This window comes from Zalophus californianus, chromosome 2 (genome assembly GCF_009762305.2).
Source record: "Zalophus californianus isolate mZalCal1 chromosome 2, mZalCal1.pri.v2, whole genome shotgun sequence".
In the NCBI taxonomy this organism is placed as follows: domain Eukaryota; kingdom Metazoa; phylum Chordata; class Mammalia; order Carnivora; family Otariidae; genus Zalophus; species Zalophus californianus.
The window spans coordinates 73,655,160-73,672,361 of NC_045596.1; the positions used below are offsets into that span (position 1 = coordinate 73,655,160).

Consider the following 17,202-nt stretch of genomic DNA (forward strand, 5'->3'; position numbering starts at 1 on the left):
GGAGGCTAGAAGTTTAAGTTCAAGGTGGCTGCAGGGTTGATTTCTTCTGAGTTATCTCTCCTTAGTGTATATACAGAGAGATGTCTTCTTTCTGTGTCTACACAAGATCTTCCCTCGGTTTGTATTTGTGTCCTAATATTTTCTTCTTCTAAGGACACCAGTCATATTGGATTAGGGCCCGCCATGATGACCTCATTTTAACTTAGTTACCTCTTTAGGGACCTAATCTCCAAATACAGTCACATTTTAAGGTAGTAGGGTTAGGATTTCAATATATGAATTTGGGGGAGAGGCACGGTTCAGCCTATAAAAGCCATAAGATAATATTTTTCTATTTATTAAAATAAATTAATGCTTTGTCCATAAGTTTCTTATTCTGCAGTCAGGAGGGATTTATAAATGCTTGTTTCCCGCTCAACATTCAAGATAACCATTGGCTGTTTCAGCTTGCATTTGATGTACCAAGGATACATTTTTTTAAAATTTTATTTTATTTTGTTATGTTAATCACCATACGTGACATCATTTGTTTTTGATGTAGTGTTCCATGATTCATTATTTGCATATAACACCCAGTTAATTATGCTATAGGCATATTCAGTAATTTTTATGTTCTAATTTTGCATGAAAGAGAAAAATGTCACTCCTAACAAATCTTTGGCATTTTTGTGAACATTTTAAAAATATGTTGCTTTTCTAGCACTTTAATATTGATTTTATAAATTAAAAGACCGAACAAAGATAGAAGTTCAGTAACTAAATGAAATTTTGATATATCAAATGGGAAAAAAAAGTAACAATTTCAATATTAGTTTATTATGAGGCCGAAAGAAACATTTTATAGAATACAGTTAAAAATGGAGAATCATTTCATATGATAGCATATTTTTTTAATAAAAGGTTACATGACAAAGTCAGACTACTCAATTTTAAACCTAGACATGATTTCCACTCTGCCCCAAGATTTGCAGATTTCTGATGCAGAGGTCCCAGTAGTGTGGATCATTTTGGGTGTTCATATACTTTTAACTACCCAGGAATAACTGAAGAGTAGTGCTTATAACCAAATCTTAGCATAAGTAATTCTTGAGACTTTCAAACACTTTCTCTCATTTTAAAACTCCCATTAACTCATAATCAAATGTCAATTTCTTATGTCCGAGTCCTTGTTTTTGTATTAACTGGTGGTTGTAACAACTGACTTCATGCAGTTACAGCATTTTTCCATGAGACCCTCTCAGAATGCCCTGATTAGTGACCCTAATCTTAACCAAAAGACTCCATCTGTCTAGAAAGAAATGGGACTTTAATTTTTTAGTCAGCCTGACTCTGACAATTCCAGGCAACAGAAGCCTATGATGAAATTTTCTGTGATTCATGCAATACAATTAAACAAAGATTCTTTTCACAGAAGAACAAATTTAGCATATAAATTTATAGGTTGGTGCCTCAAATTATTATCTGCCTCTATGGTTGGAAGTAAGAGAGGATAATGTATTGATTTTTCAACTCATGGATGCTGGAAACTTACTTGAAGATGTGATGCCTTGACATATCTCCTGTTTTTATTTTTTTAAAGATTTTATTTATTTATTTGAGAGAGAGAGAGAGAGAGGACATGAGAGGGGGGAGGGTCAGAGGGAGAAGCAGACCACCTGCTGATCAGGGAGCCCAACATGGGGCTCGATCCCAGGACTCACGTCATGACCTGAGCAGTCGCTTAACCAACTGAGCCACCCAGGCACCCTAGCTCATGTTTTTTAAGTTGTATATGAAATAATTATCTGCTGTTCCATAAATTTAACTTTTTTTAAAATTTAGAAGTAATATTTTCCATTGATTAAAACTGTCTTTATAAGTACAATTACATAATGTGAGTAATAAAAAATTGGGGGTTTGTTTGTTTCACTCTCTGCTTTCTCATAAAGCCACAGTTTTTCCCGTCATGAGAGTTCAGCCTGAGTAGTGAACCATTTGCTTTTGATGTACTTGGAAAGTACAGAAATCATTCTTACCTCAAACCAGGATTCCTACAATTTTATAGTATCTAAACTTGGCACAGTGGCTCAGTCATTCAGATTAAAATTTAAATTAAAAATTAAAGCCCCGATAGTATGAAATGCATTAATTTGAAGGGAATCCATGACATGAAAATCATCTGTTTAACAATTTGAGAACAATTTATTGGCTCAGTCACTTACAATACATTCTGAAAAAGTGATTTTTGTTTTTCCTTTGGGTAAAGGGGAAGCATTCAGAAAATGAAATTAAGTTTAATCTGATTAAATCATAAATATTGTTTGCCTGAGGAATTTCAAAAAATCCCATTGTTTCAAAGCCAATATCAGTATCCCACACATATGTTTATCTACTCTGTTTTCATGACTACACTTTAATGTACATTTTATTTTTTCTGTTTTTAAAAGTTAAGAAAGTATCACTATAGGAAATTTGGGAAATACTAAAAAATACATAAAGAAGAAAGTAGAATCACCTGTTGTCAAATAACCCAAACTTAACTCCTATAGTAATTTTTATACATTCACCTTTAGTATAGTGTAGTATATAAGCAATCTGTGTCAACTATGAGAAAAAGTTGCATTTTTATTTCAAAGTTCAAGATAATTAGCAAACCATATTAAATGACTTTAATTATTTTTAAAAATTTGCTTAATCTTACAAATGTGAACAAATATGAACTCTGCTGTCCCATAAAAAGTATGTATTGTGTTCTTGTATTTCTAAAATGTTTGAAGATGTATTCATTGCCTTATTAATGAAGTAGTATGGTAGAGACTTGTGTTGGCTAACAATAATGATTTTCACTTTATTTCCATTAATTTATAGTGTAATTTCCTTTCAAACCCTAGCAATAATTTAACATTTGTGTCAGAAATACCTGAAGTTTTTGTGACCTAAATAGGAATTTGTAAGGTATTTATGAATCTGTTTTGCTTTTTGTTTGTTCTTTTGTTTTTGTTTGTTTGGTTATATGTTTTGTTTTTTAGATCCCAGATATAAGCGAAATCATATGGTATTTATCTTTCTCTATCTGATTTATTTCATTTAGCATAATACCTCTACGTCCACCTATGTTGTCCCAAATGGCAAAAATCTCATTTTTTTATGACTAATATACCAACATACCAGAGTGTGTGGTGTGTGTGTGTGTGTGTGTGTGTATTTCACATCTTTTTTTATCCATGTATCTAGAGTTGATACCATATCTTGGCTGTCATAAATAATGCTGCAGGGGCATTTGGGTGGCTCATTCAGTTAAGCATCTGACTCTTGATTTTGGCTCAGGTCATGATCTCAGGATCATGAGATCCAGTCCCGAGTCCGGGCTCCCTGCTCAGCTGGGAGTCTGCCTGGGATTCTTTCTTTCCCTCTTTCCCAGTCCATCCCCCCATTTGTGTGCTCTGTCTCTAAAATAAATAAATAAATCTTTAAAAAAATAAATGATGCTGCAATAGGTGTGTGTATATCTTTTTGAATTATTGCTTTTGCTTTCTTTGGATAAATACCCAGTAGTAGAATTATTGGATCATATAGTATTTCAATTTTGCTTTTTTTTTTTCTGGAATCTCCATACTGTTTTCCACAGTGGTTGCACCATTTTGTTTCCACCAATGTGGTGGGAGGGTTCCCTTTTCTCCACATTCTCACCAACAGTTGTTATTTCTTGTCTGTTTGATAGTAGCCATTCTGACTGGTATGAGGTGATATCCCTGATGATTAGTGATGTTGAACATCTCTTCATGTGTCTGTTGGCCATCTGGTATGTCTTTGGAAAAGTGTCTGTTTAGGTCTTCTGCCCATTTTTTAATTGTTTTTTTTTTTTTTTGGTATTGAGTTGTATAAGTTCTTTATGTATTTTGGTTACTAACCTCTTATTGGATATATCATTTGCAAATATCTCCTCCATTCACTTTTTTTGAAGTTATAATTTCTCTATTACTTATTGGCCTAACTTGCATTTTTACACTAATTCTTGTATTTTGTGATAGATGAAATATAATGATATTAAAACTTGAGTGTAATTTAATTTCAGCTAAATATAAGAGCTCTGTCATTTACATGAAGCTCCTAACCATGTATCTTTAGATCAGTGTATTATCACTTCCATTATGTAATAATTAATGAGGCTTATTTTTTATTGACTTGTTGACCATTGTTTTTTAACTTCTATATCTTTGAGAGCAATGCCACTTGTTCCAGACTGTAGATAATAAAAACTAAGTATTGATACTAATATTACCTTGGACAAACGAATGTTCCATATTTTTGAAAAAATCTTCTTGTTCACCTACAGCCCTTTTCCTACTCACTTCTCTCTTTTCCTTTTTAAAGATACCTATATTTTCCCTCATAGAGATCTAGATAAATGCTTTCACTTAATCTGGTAAGAAGCTTACTGCTCTAACACTTGAGAACTTTTCTAAAAGAAGAAATTGAAGCTTTACCAAAAACTTGGGAGGAGGGGGCTATTTCTTTCTTGGCCACAGTAGAATCCTACCATTAAGCATAATTCTGGTAACATAGCAGTTAATTCACTAAATATTTATTGAATATGTGAGTGGTATCCCAGAGGAATGAAACAAGAATATTATTCTTAGTCTCTTTCTTCACTAGCATCATTTAAGGCAGCAGTGGAAATTTAAACTGTAATAGAGTTTTTTTCTCCCAATTATGATGGTTTTGTGTGATGTAGACTCAAAGTTCATGCCAAGAATAAGTAGACAAAACTAAGAAAAAAAAGAAGAAACAAAATCTATTTGATGGCACTGGAGAGACAAAGAAGAAACAAGCCCCCCACCTTTAACACATAGTAGACACTAATGTTTGTCTCTTGAGTGCCACTTGATTGCTTTAAATTCAGCTCTGCTTTTAGTGGTCATCTGTTTTATATCTCAGACTTCAGCAAATATTTCTAGGGGAAAGATGGAGAACCTTAAGATCTTTTCTTAAGCATCTTTCACTTTGAAATCATAGTCCCACACTTCAGTCCCACATGATTTTCATGACCTTAATTGTATTTTTGCCTTCTCTTTCATTAATGTGGCTACCATATTTAGTATTTGCCTCTTTATGTATTGGGGAGGGGGTCAATTTATTGTTCACCTCTTAGTTCTTTAAATGAGTACTTAGATCAACAATTATTGACCTTTCATTTATAATTAATTCATACATCACTTACATCACTAGCAGTTTTAATTTCTTTGCTACATTTTCACTTCCACTGTCAAATTCCTTCCTTAGAGTATCTATTTTTATAAAATGTTACATAAGTTTATCACTGGGAGACAAGGAAGCAATGTGACTACATACTTTGAGGTCTATGCTTAATCTGAGTAGCCCATGCATGGTGACCTGTCACTGATAGACTTTGAAAGAAGGAATTTGTCTATGTCACTAATCATGATCCACATTTCTTATTTGTGTAGTGATTTGTGGATTGAAGGGCTACTAGAGAAGTTTGTAATTTATACAATCACACATAGTAGATGTACCATGTGAACTGAAATGTGAATCATATTTTTGGGAGTTCCTTGTATTATTGAACTAAACCATATAACTAAAATTTGTGCTTATCAGAATCATGTAAAACAAGAATTTACAGTTACTTTATTAGTTATCAGTAAAATATAAATTAAAGACACAATGTGATACCACTATACACTTAGAGGAATAGCTGTGGTAGGCAGAATTCTAAGCTGACACATGAATCTAACCCTTGTGTAATTTCTTCCCCTGGAAAGATGGGACGTCACTACTGTAATTAAGTTATGTTCTGTGGCAAAAGGGACTTTGTAGATGTAGTTAAGATTACTAACCAGTTGACCCTGAGCTAATCAAAAAGGAGATCATCTATGTGGGCCTAACCTAATCTCATGAACCCTTTAAAAGCAGAGAATGTTCCCCCGCCCCAGTTGTTAGCAGCATAAGAAATCAGAGTATGAGAGAAATTTGAAGCATGAGAGTGTTTCAATGTGAAGGATGTTCTTCATTGCTTGATAGACAGGCCATTGGCCACTGACCTGTGAGGAGCTTTTAGTAGCTCAGACTGGTCACTGGCCAATAGCCAGCAAGAAAAAGGAGACCTGATTCCTACTACTCCAAGAAACTAAATTTTTCTAACCACCTTAGTGAGCTCAAAAGTGGGTTCTTCCCCCAGAGACTCTAGGTAAGAGTATGGCCTAGCTGCGAACCTGGCATTGCCCTAGTGGGACCTTAATCAGAGAACTCAACTGAGCTCACTAGACTTCTTACAGAACTATGAGATAATAATTTGGGTGCTGTTTATCCTGCTATGTTTGTGTTAATTTGTCATGCAGCAATAAAAAATTCATATAAGATTAAAATTTTAAAAACTGGCCAAACTAAGTGTTGATACAGATGTGGAACAACTGAAACTCTTCTTCTGTTTTGGGGAATGCAAATCAGTGCAATCAGTTCAGAAAACTGTTTAGCAATAGCTACTAAAGCTGAAGGTAAAATATATGGACATATCCTATGAACAGTTCCTAGGTATTTTTCAATACAAATTTATTTGTGCACCAAAAGAAAAAAAAGTGCATGTATGTTTACAGACATTTCAAAATAGCCTCAGACTAGAGGAGTCTAAGTGTCCATCACCAATAAAATGTATAAATATGTTGTGGTATATTCCTTCAATGGACTGCATCACCAGTAACATGGATAAATGTGTTGTGGTCTATTCCTTCAATGGACTGCATCACCAATAACATGTATAAATGTGTTGTGGTCTATTCCTTCAATGGACTGCATCACCAACAACATGTATAAATGTGTTGTGGTCTGTTCCTTCAATGGACTGCTACACAGCTCTGAGAATGGACAAAGTGCTGTGGCACATGAATGAGTCTTACAAATGTGTATTGAATGAAACAAGTCACATATAAATTAGTGCACACACATAAGAGCATGATTTCCTTTATACAAAGGTCCAAAATAGACCAACCCAATCTATGGTTGTTTAATAATAATGGTCAAGTTTGGAGGCTACAACAGTGATTGGGAAGGGGTACCACAGAATTTTAGGGTGCTGGTAATGTTTATTGATCATAATGCTGATTAAATAGGTGTGTTCATTTTTCAAAGATTCATTTAGCTATATATGATTTATGCACTTCTTATTCTTCAGTGCAAAGCTTTTTTAAATGAAGGACTATAACATATTGGCAACACCTTTTCCACTGTGTGACTTAAAAAAAGAAAAATTGCCTAGGGTCATTCAGCAAGCAAGTGGAACGACAGAGTGGAAAATGATAATTAAGGGTAATTTAATGATAATTAATGTTTTAGTTAAATTACCTATTTTGTTTGAAAATAAAAGAATGGAAAATGGAAAGTGAGAATAGTCAATAAATAATTTTGACATTTACAATTAATTTTTTTAATAAAACAGTTTGCCGGGAGGATTCTTATCACTCTGTAGTCTCATGTGCTGCTGTGGTTCTACCAACGATAGAAATGAAGAAAAGAGAAGAACTAAAATTTCCTGAACCTTCCAAACAGTAAGTTATTTTTTGGATTTTTCAGAACTCTGTAAAACTAATTAGATAACTGATCAGAATTAAATTGCTCAGAAATTATGATTTATAATGAATGTGTGAACACTAGTATGTTGAAAGGACAGAAGTAATTTTTATAGTATTTTAAATATCAAGCTATCCTTTACTGTCTCAGTGAATAACTTCTGCATCTTCTACCTTCATGTGTTGGAACTGTATACCATTCAAGTTTCATTCTGTTAGCTTACCTTAGGGACATGCAGCACTTTATTTCTTTAACACTGTGATTATGGGTGCACTGTTCTTGGATGGCTTATTTTATAGTCAGGCTTTAGTCATCTAAAATGTGATCAGTTTTTAATATAAACTTCTTAGCTTATAGTTGGTTTGCATTTTATAAGGAATGAAAGTTGCTATTTGTAACTTTTTTATTTGTAACTATTTTAAATAAATTACTCTAAATTAAGACTTTACAGTATTTAATATTTCTATATTTTTGCTATTTAAACAGATCAAGTTTCACTTAAATTTAGATTTGATCTTATATTGAATAAATAATAGATTTTTTCTTACAAAGAAATTAATGATAACAAATGTAAACTACATGAACCTGAAATAGCAAATAAATTAGAATATTTCTAGGTATGCATTATATAAATGCAAAGGGAAAGTTTACTGATATTTTCCAGTGAACTAGTGCCATTCCCACTTTAAGGTCTCAGATTGGAGACTAAGTGATGTGTGGTGTTGCCAGTGATTGCTGGCTGACCACCATGTGAGCCGGGTGGTAGTTACCTTGAAGCACCTTCAGTTTTCCCCATTGGTTTACACTGTATCATACTTGTTTGTTTCTGACGTAATTCTACTGGATAAGTTCCCGAGGACAGAGTTTCCTGGAACATGATAGTGCCTGATACTCTTTGTGAAATCAATTAGAAAGTCCCTTAATGTTATATTCAATAATGTTGAATTCAAATGGAGCAATGTATATATTTGATAGCATGAAGATAGTATTAATATTCTCATTATAGTGAAAAGAGATACTAACCATTTCAGAAAGTAATGATTGTAATTCAGTTTTAATATAGTTTAAAAGTGAAAACAATTTAGCTGCTCTTAATATAGTCTAAGTTTTAGGTTCCAATTTTTTTGTCTAATAGGAAAATTACATCTCATATATGCCAATTGAATTATATTAGAAAACTCAAATGCATTTTCTACAATACATGTATGAGTTTACATAAGTTATCTATATATTTATAAATAGGCTCTTAAATTCTTTTAATTATCTTTTAGTGATTCTGCTTAAAACTGGGAACAGTGTTATTTGCTTGCACAAAATACCTTTGTTCACTCCTTAGTTCATAAATATTCATTCTTCTTTATTCTGACATGTATATTAAAGCAGACTATTAACTGACTGGCCTTTTTTTTTTTTTTTTCTTTTACCCTACATATACTCTGATACTCCTCTGTATTCTCTGAATTCTATGAATCTACTTTCTTATTAAACATTCTCCCTTAACATCATTCATTCATTCATTCATTCATGGACGTTTTGTTGTTTTTGTTTTTCTGAGTCAGAGAGACCTTGGTTAAAATCCTAATTCTGATACTATATATATATCCATATATATATATATATGGACATATATATGGATATATCCATATATATATGTATATGGAAATTGGGGACCCTTTACTTAAGCTCTCTGTGCTTTCCTTTCTTCATCTGTTAATTGGAGTGATATCACCATCCTTTTACAGTCATTGTATTAAGTGAAGTGATATTAGTAAAGGACCTGAAATCTAAAAATCCACAGAAGTATTAGTTATGTTGTGTCTTCCATAGCTTCAATTATCAATGTTACCAATGACTTACAGATATATATTCTTCTTCTGAAGGCTTTTCTGAATGCAAGTCTAATATTTAAAGTTGCTGACCTGACTTGTCTAACTAGACATCCTACCAGAATCTTATGCTAGGTATGCCTAAAACCAAAGTAATGACTCCTGTAGCCCCCTTAAACTTTCTGACTTCTGTATTTATGTAAAGCTACCATTGTTTTTCTTTTCTTAAAATCTCAATATGTTTTCTCTTTACATTTCACATTCAATTACTTATTGATTACTTGATTAATGTCTCTATTATATTCTTACCATTTCAGCTGACCAGGAAGGCAAATACATCTAATATTTTAAATTTTTTCTAACATTAACTGAGATCTTAATGAAGCTATTCATAGTGGCCATTGTATCAAATGGAGATTACCTATGCTCTTCATTTCTCACACTGCTATTTTGAGAATTAATTGATAGATGGAATATATTGCAAGAACACAATATAAATACAGAGGCATAGTGATTAATTCAAAACTTTGATTTGCTAATGAGAGAAGCCTCAATGTAAATTGGTTTCAGAAAAACCAAGGGTAGTGGTTCTTATTGGTTCATATAATTAAAAAGTATAGAGATAGAAATTTCCTTAAGTATGGCTGGGTCTAATACTCAGATGGTGTCATGGAGGCTCATTCTTTCCATCTGCCTGTCTTTGCTCTGCTTTCCTCTCTGTAGTTTTCATTTTCAAGGAGGGTCCTCTAAAGGTGATGTTACTACCTTCTGTAGCTACTGGAACAGATTTTTACCTTTTCAATAAATCCAGTGGATTTAATCAAAATCAAAACAAAACAAAAACTGAGATCTGAATGTCACTGCTTTTAACTAGCTTAGCTTATTTGACATGACTATGGTGAAACAATTGCTGTGTCTGGGAGTATTCAATGGTATGATTGACTAGAGCCAGGTTATAGGACAAACTCTGGAGCAGAGTGAAAGTGAGAGGGGAAGAGTGATTCTGTACTTGAATATGGCTGATGTTGATAAAAGAAGGCAGGAGTAGATGCTAAGAAGTCAAAACAACAGGTGGTCAACATAGGTAGTAATATCACCGTTAGTTTTAAAAGTCACAGTTCTTTATTATATTCAAACCATTGGCATTGAAATATCACATTAAAGTATAATTATGCATATCTTTATTTCTTGTTTCAAATGTTTTTCGCTTTTATTTCATATTATCTGATCTAGCTGTGCTATTGAGAGGTGGTATAACTTGGTGGTTAGGAATTCAGGCCTTGGGCAGCTTTGTTTTTGAAACTTTTTTGACCTTGACCACACTTTGTTTCTTTTCAATGTGGAAGTTACCTTATAGTGAAATGCCTGAAACACAATAGAAAGGAAATAATATAAAAAAAGTTTATACGATGAATCATGGAACACTACATCAAAAACTAATGATGTAATGTATGGTGATTAATATAACATAAAAAAAAAGTTTATAAACTGTGGAAGGAGCCGAGATGCCCTTCAACAGATGAATGGATAAAGAAGATGTGGTCTATATATACAATGGAATATTACTCAGCCATCAGAAAGGATGAACACCCACCATTTGCACTGACATGGTTGGAATTGGAGGGGTTTATGCTAAGTGAAGTAAGTCAAGCAGAGAAAGACAATTATCATATGGTTTCACTCATACGTGGAACATAAGCAATAGCATGGAAGAGTACAGGGGAAGGGAGGGAAATCTGAAGGGGGAGAAATCAGAGAGGGAGACGAACCATGAGAGACTATGGACCCTGAGGGAGAGGGGTTAACAGGGTGATGAGAATTAAGGAGGGCACGTGTTGTGATGTGCACTGGGTGTTATACGTAACTAATGAATCATTGAACACTACATCAAAAACTGATGATGTACTATACAGAGGCTAACTGAACATAAAAAAAAGGTTTATACTTTTTTACAACAAATATATTTGGGAAATAACCATATCACATTTTTATAAGTGAAGTTACCAAAGGTTTGTATGGTATTAGTTTTGTGTTTTTGGATTTCCAATTAGGAAATATAATAATCCACCAGTATAATACTGAGATATTAGAATGTTGTAAGTTGAAACATTGTCTTTAGATACCTAGTATTTTTTTAAATTCAGGATGGAATTATTTCTTTAAGTAAATTTCCCCTCTAATTATACAGGCTTCATATGATAAATTCATAAACCATTGCATTTTTGAAACATAGGACTCAGTAGAGTCATGTAATTCAGAATTCAGCAAATCTCTTGCTAAGAAGAACTGTAATAATCTCAGTATATGTGCTTCAAAATACATAAGATTGTACAGGAGACATAATATAGATGACAATGTGTTTTTGAGGATGTTATAATCCAGGTGAAGAGGTAAAACATACCTGAAAAGATAAAACTCGGTATAAAAGCAGCAGATGTTATTTATCAATGTAAGATAGAGATTTTGGTTAGGCATATGATTGTCTAAAGTTAGGTCAGGCTTATTGATTTACCAGTATAAACATATGAAAATAAAGCCAAAATATTGGTCATGATTACACCATTGTATTGATATGTCACTTTAGAATGTAAGAAATATTTTATGACTGAAATATTTCTATTTTAAAAATTGTTATGTATTTATCAGTTTTTAGTCACATTCAACAAAGAAAAAATAAGAATTAGGAATTTCCATTAGGGATAAAGTATAAATTTGTCAGCAGAGCAAATGATAGGGAGAAAATATCTAATCTTTTAGGAGGGAAAGCTACATTCTGAGCTCTGTGGTGGAAAAGAAGCAGATTTTTTCTTATTGATATATCTAAAGTTCATCTTAATTTGGAAAATAAAGGTGTGGATTTTGTTTTTTAGTTTAGTCTGGTAGGTACCTAAATACCATAGAAAGAATAACTTTGCTAGAAAAATAGAAAAATCTATATGATCCAAAAAGAGTCTATACAATTTTCAAATAATTTGATCATAAGCATAGAATGTTGAGATTGAAGCTTTTAGTGTGAAGCTTTATAAATAAAATGGTAATATTAAAGATATAACCACATATCTAGCCACTCAGCTGTTACTCAAACCTATATATTTCTCAAATCACAGTTAACATACAAATGAGTGCTTAATGAGCTGTATATAAAATTCAGACTCGGAAGAGAATAAAAGAGTACTGCTTCCATGATAGGTTATGCATTGCATTTTATTTTGTGCTTTCATTAGAAATGGGTTTGTTGAAATTCATGTACTTTGTACATACTATGGCTCAATATCTGAAATGAAGGGATTTTATGGCTATTGTAAATTTAGAAATAAAGAGGTAAGAGGAAGAGAGAATAATTCTATTATTTTTTGTTCACTTCCGTGTTTTTGTTTTATTTTTATAGAGAAATCTAAACTTCCTAAGATATTTGGTGTATTGTTTCAATTTGTGAAAATAAGGCTTTATGTAAACGTCTTGTCATTCACTCAAAGTTTCAAGGCCTCCTCGTAATAATGCTTCATGTCGTTGACGTGAAGAAGGTTCTTTGAGCTACTTCTGAAAGGACACGGATGCTATCGTTTAGTACGGAATGTCTTATTTTTTAAGAATGGCTAAACCTATTTTATTCTTAGAGAGTCTTGACACAAATTTAAAGTTCTATCAGCTCTTTTTATTTAGTTTTATCTGAATGAATAATGTATATATGTTAAATTTGGAAAAAATTAAGCACTCTCTAATGTCATCTATGAAGTTATACACAAACTGTAGTTGTTCTAGAGACACATCAAAGAATCCGAATATTGACTAATCCCCAACTTTCTTTGACAAATTTCAGGGGGATATATTTATGTATGCTTTCAGGTAGATATTTATTCATTAATTTAATCCATCAGAAATAGGTAATTCTTGAGTATTTGCTTTGATCTTCACACTGGACTCCCGGCTGGGGTTTTTAAGTAAAAAGCAGGTGCTGTGTTTCAAGAAAACTTAGAGTGTAGTCAGGGAGACATGCTAATTGATTAATTACAACAAGAAATGCAAGATTGTGGATGTGACAATGGCTGTAATGTAGAGGTGTATCATGTAATGAGGGCTTATAGTAAGGAGTTTTAACTTAGCAAGAAGGTCAGGGAAGACTTCCCTGAGGAGGTGACACAAGCTAAATTTCTGTAGGATATTAGTTCAGTAAGTGAGAAAGCAAAGGAGGACTTTCCCAGCAGAGGGAAAAGCTTGTTCAAACACTCTCTGATGTCTGGGAGCAGGGAAAAATTGAAAGAAGACTGGTGGGAATAAAAACAAGCTAAAAACATGTCTTTTAAAGCAGAGCTCAGGTGACATGTGGGGACGGTGGTGTGATAGAGCTGCTTGGGAGGCAAGTTTGTTACTCTTTTTTTTTCCCAGCTCCAGACTTGGTGATCTTACTTTGGAAAGTTGAAATCAGCTGAAGCAGGTGTATTTATACCCTAGTAATTGGCAAAGCCTGCAGATCAGGGCTTTTCCCTTCCCCAGAGAGCTGGCTAACCATTTACTAGCACAACACTAATCAAGGACAGGTTGAGAGTCTATTAGTGAGGCCAGTAGTGAGGGCTGACAGTAGCTTGGACTAGAGTGCTGGCATTGGGATGGTGAAATGTGAAGACAACTGAGCCAATATATATCCTGGAACCTAGGCAAATTCAGTAAAGTTATTAAACTAAAACTTACAGTATATTATTAAGCACTCACAGTAAGGATAAAGAAGAAATATCTGCACTGCCAATTATTATGATAAAGTAATATAATATTGTGATGATCCTACCATGTTATTTTGAATTAGTAATAGTTTAGTCAAGGAGGAGTTTGGATATTCTTTTAATTTCTGTTGAGTGCTATCAGTGGCACTATATAAATGTGAAACATGTATGTATAAACATGCTTTGCACAAAATTCTTAATCCTTTTCGCTGATTCTCACTGAAAATGCACATAAATATGAGGAAGTGCCATTTACATCCTTATGTAAATAGTATGATTCCTTAGTAATAATTTTTCCTCCTACATTTGGTCTCTACTTTTCATTTACCATCTTGGTTTCTTAAATCTCTCTCAAAAAAAAAAAAATCAGAAACTGAGGCATGGTATAAACAGAATCACACAGTTTGTGGTCTTTTGTGTCAGGCCTCTGTTTTTCAGCATGTTTTTGAGATTCATTCCCATCGTTGCCTGTGCCATGGTCATGCCCTTTTATTAGGGAGCAGTGTTGGCATAGGATGGATGTGGCACAATTTGAATATTCATTTAGCTTTGTTCTGTCTCTTTTTTAAGATTTATTTATTTATCTGAGAGAGAGAGAGTTGGGAGGGGGGAGGATCAGAGGGAGAGAGAGTCTTAAGCAGACTCTACCATGAATGCAGAGCCCCTCACGGGGCTTGATTTCGCCACCCTGAGATCACGACCTGAGCCAAAATCAAGAGTCAGATGCTTAACTGACTGCGCCACCCGGGCGCTCCCAGCTCTGTTCTCTTTTGACTACACTTTGCAAATTCACTGAATCATAAAACTACAGGACCTCTGGGTATGTATAGGGGGATCATAATGACCATCTTTATCCAGCCCCACCCTTATACTACTCATATCCAATGCTTGGTTCACAGCCTATGAAGATGTTGCCCAACCCCCTGCTAGCACACCTCCAGTGACAGGTAGCTCATTCCCTTAGAGGGCAACTTTTTTTGTTGTGGCCAGCCTGGCCTGTTAGAATACTCTTCTTCATTTTTAGCTCAAATCTACCTCCCTGGATCATTCCTACAGAGGTCCTGGTTCTCATGCTGGGACCATTCAGAGTCCATCTCCCTCCTCCCCACCATAGGCCTTAGGGATCCAGAAGGCAAAGCCTGTACTCAGCAGTGTGCTGATAATGTTTAACTTATAACACTAGTTTAGTTATTTTTGTTGGTGTATAATATTCTATGATATAAATATATCAAAATATATCCATTTTTTATATATATACACATGTTATACACACATATCTATCTATCTTTCTGGCTTACAATGGCTTACAATTTTTGCTTTATAAACAGTTCTGCTATGACCATTCATGGGCTCTTGGAGTTGGTATGAACTTTCTCTGGAAGTAGGATGGCAGAGTTGTAGGGCATATACATCTTTCACCTTTCACTTCAACAGTGCTAAATCATCCTCTAGGGACCCCGTGATATACACCCTTGCCCACTTAGATAGGCAGAAGTATAAAGCCTTCCAAGGCTTATGAATGTGAAATGGCATCTCATGTGGTTTTGATTTACATTGACTTATTTCCTCATTGACTTTTTGACTTATTTACATTGACCCTTGCAATTTACATTGACCCTTGCAAAGTTGAGCATCTTTGCAAGGGTGTATTGGGCATTTGTGTTTCATGTTCCATAAATTGCCTGTCTTTTGTCCATTTCTCTATTGGGGGATTTGTATTTCTCTTGTCTTTATTTAGAGAAGTTCTTGTATAGTATGATTTCCAAAGTTGAATGGCTATATGCATTGCAAATCATTCTTTCAGTTTGTGGGATGTTAAAGTTGTGACTTTTAATAAACAATTTTTAATTGGAAAAATGAACTGTAACTGAGGCATGATAAATATCAGGATACCACTATGAATATAAAACAGCTCTCTTCCCATGCAGTTTTCTAAAAGAATTGGCACCAGTTTGTGATTTTGGCCAGTTCCAGGTAGAAACAGCTATTAGAAGAGATAAGTGAAGAGATTTCTGAGGGAGAGAGCTGTTGCCTGAATGTGAGTCTCCCCGTAGCCTAATGAAGGGTCTTCAGGAGAATTGTTCAGAGAGTTTGGCATGTGTTCTCTGCAGTTGGAGACACAAAGGACAGTTGGCTGATTTATGCCTGAGAAAACTGAAGCCAACTGTGGACTGGAATCTGATATCTGACCAGATCAGCTGGCGGTCGAACATGGCTGGGCCCACTGGGAAAGCAGCACCTTTTTGAACTCCCGGAGTTGGTCAGGGAGCTCAGGTTTTTGTGACTTATCTGGAGCATCCGGAAACCTAGGAAGTAGAGGCAGAGGACACCCATCCATCCTTGGTAAGGGAACAGCCAGAGAGTGACCCTGAAGAGACCACTTGGGTGCCCATCACTAGGCCCTGGAACCAGGCAAAATCTCCTTAAAACTCTTCTGGCCTACCGAGTACCCTTCTCTGCCTCTTACTCAGAGGCAGGAGGACATTGGCTCTGCAGCTGAGGAAGCTTACTTGCACTGGGGCCCTTCACAAGGCCCTAGAAGGGGTCGTGGGATTTTTTTTTCCTTCTTCTTCTTATTTATTAGTTTCCAAATAGACCCCCCAGATTTTGTAAACTCCAGGCCTCACAAAACCTGGATCTGTCCCTTAGTACTACTGCTCTTCAATTGAGGCAGTCAGGATGCTTGCCTTGGGTTCTGCACTTGACAGAATTGAGTTATGTCCCTTCTCTGGCTCCGCCTCTTTCTGCAAGGCGCGAGTTCCAAAGAGCCTAGGGTTCCCACTTAATAGGGGCCTGTACCTCCATCCCCCACCATGCTCAGAATTCCTTGCTCCGATAGCCCTGAGTCCTCCCCTTTCGGGTGTAATACCCATGGCCTGCGAGACTGAAGAGGAGCAGCTGATCACTGGCAGAGGTGGACAGAGCTTAGAGGGGTGGCGGGGGCATTCTCTCTCTCTGGCCTGTGAGACCCTGAATATGTGGGAAGAAGCCCAAGGTGGGAAGGAAAGAGGGGCAGGCTAGGTGTTCGATGAATTACGCTATACTGATTGATACTACCTGTGAGTGGATCCTTCTGTGTTTCATAGTATCTATTC

The 17,202-nt window shown here is 34.9% G+C and overlaps 1 protein-coding gene across 4 annotated transcripts in view; it reads left to right on the forward strand.

Annotated features, from left to right (window-relative positions):
• Positions 1-17,202, forward strand: part of CCSER1 (coiled-coil serine rich protein 1) — a 734,167-nt gene that overhangs the window by 294,371 nt on the left and 422,594 nt on the right. For all 4 annotated transcript variants that reach the window (XM_027600507.1, XM_027600509.1, XM_027600508.1 and 1 more), the window contains exon 5: positions 7,433-7,541. In XM_027600507.1, coding sequence (XP_027456308.1) covers positions 7,433-7,541 — 109 coding nt within the window. The remainder of the gene's footprint in view (positions 1-7,432; positions 7,542-17,202) is intronic.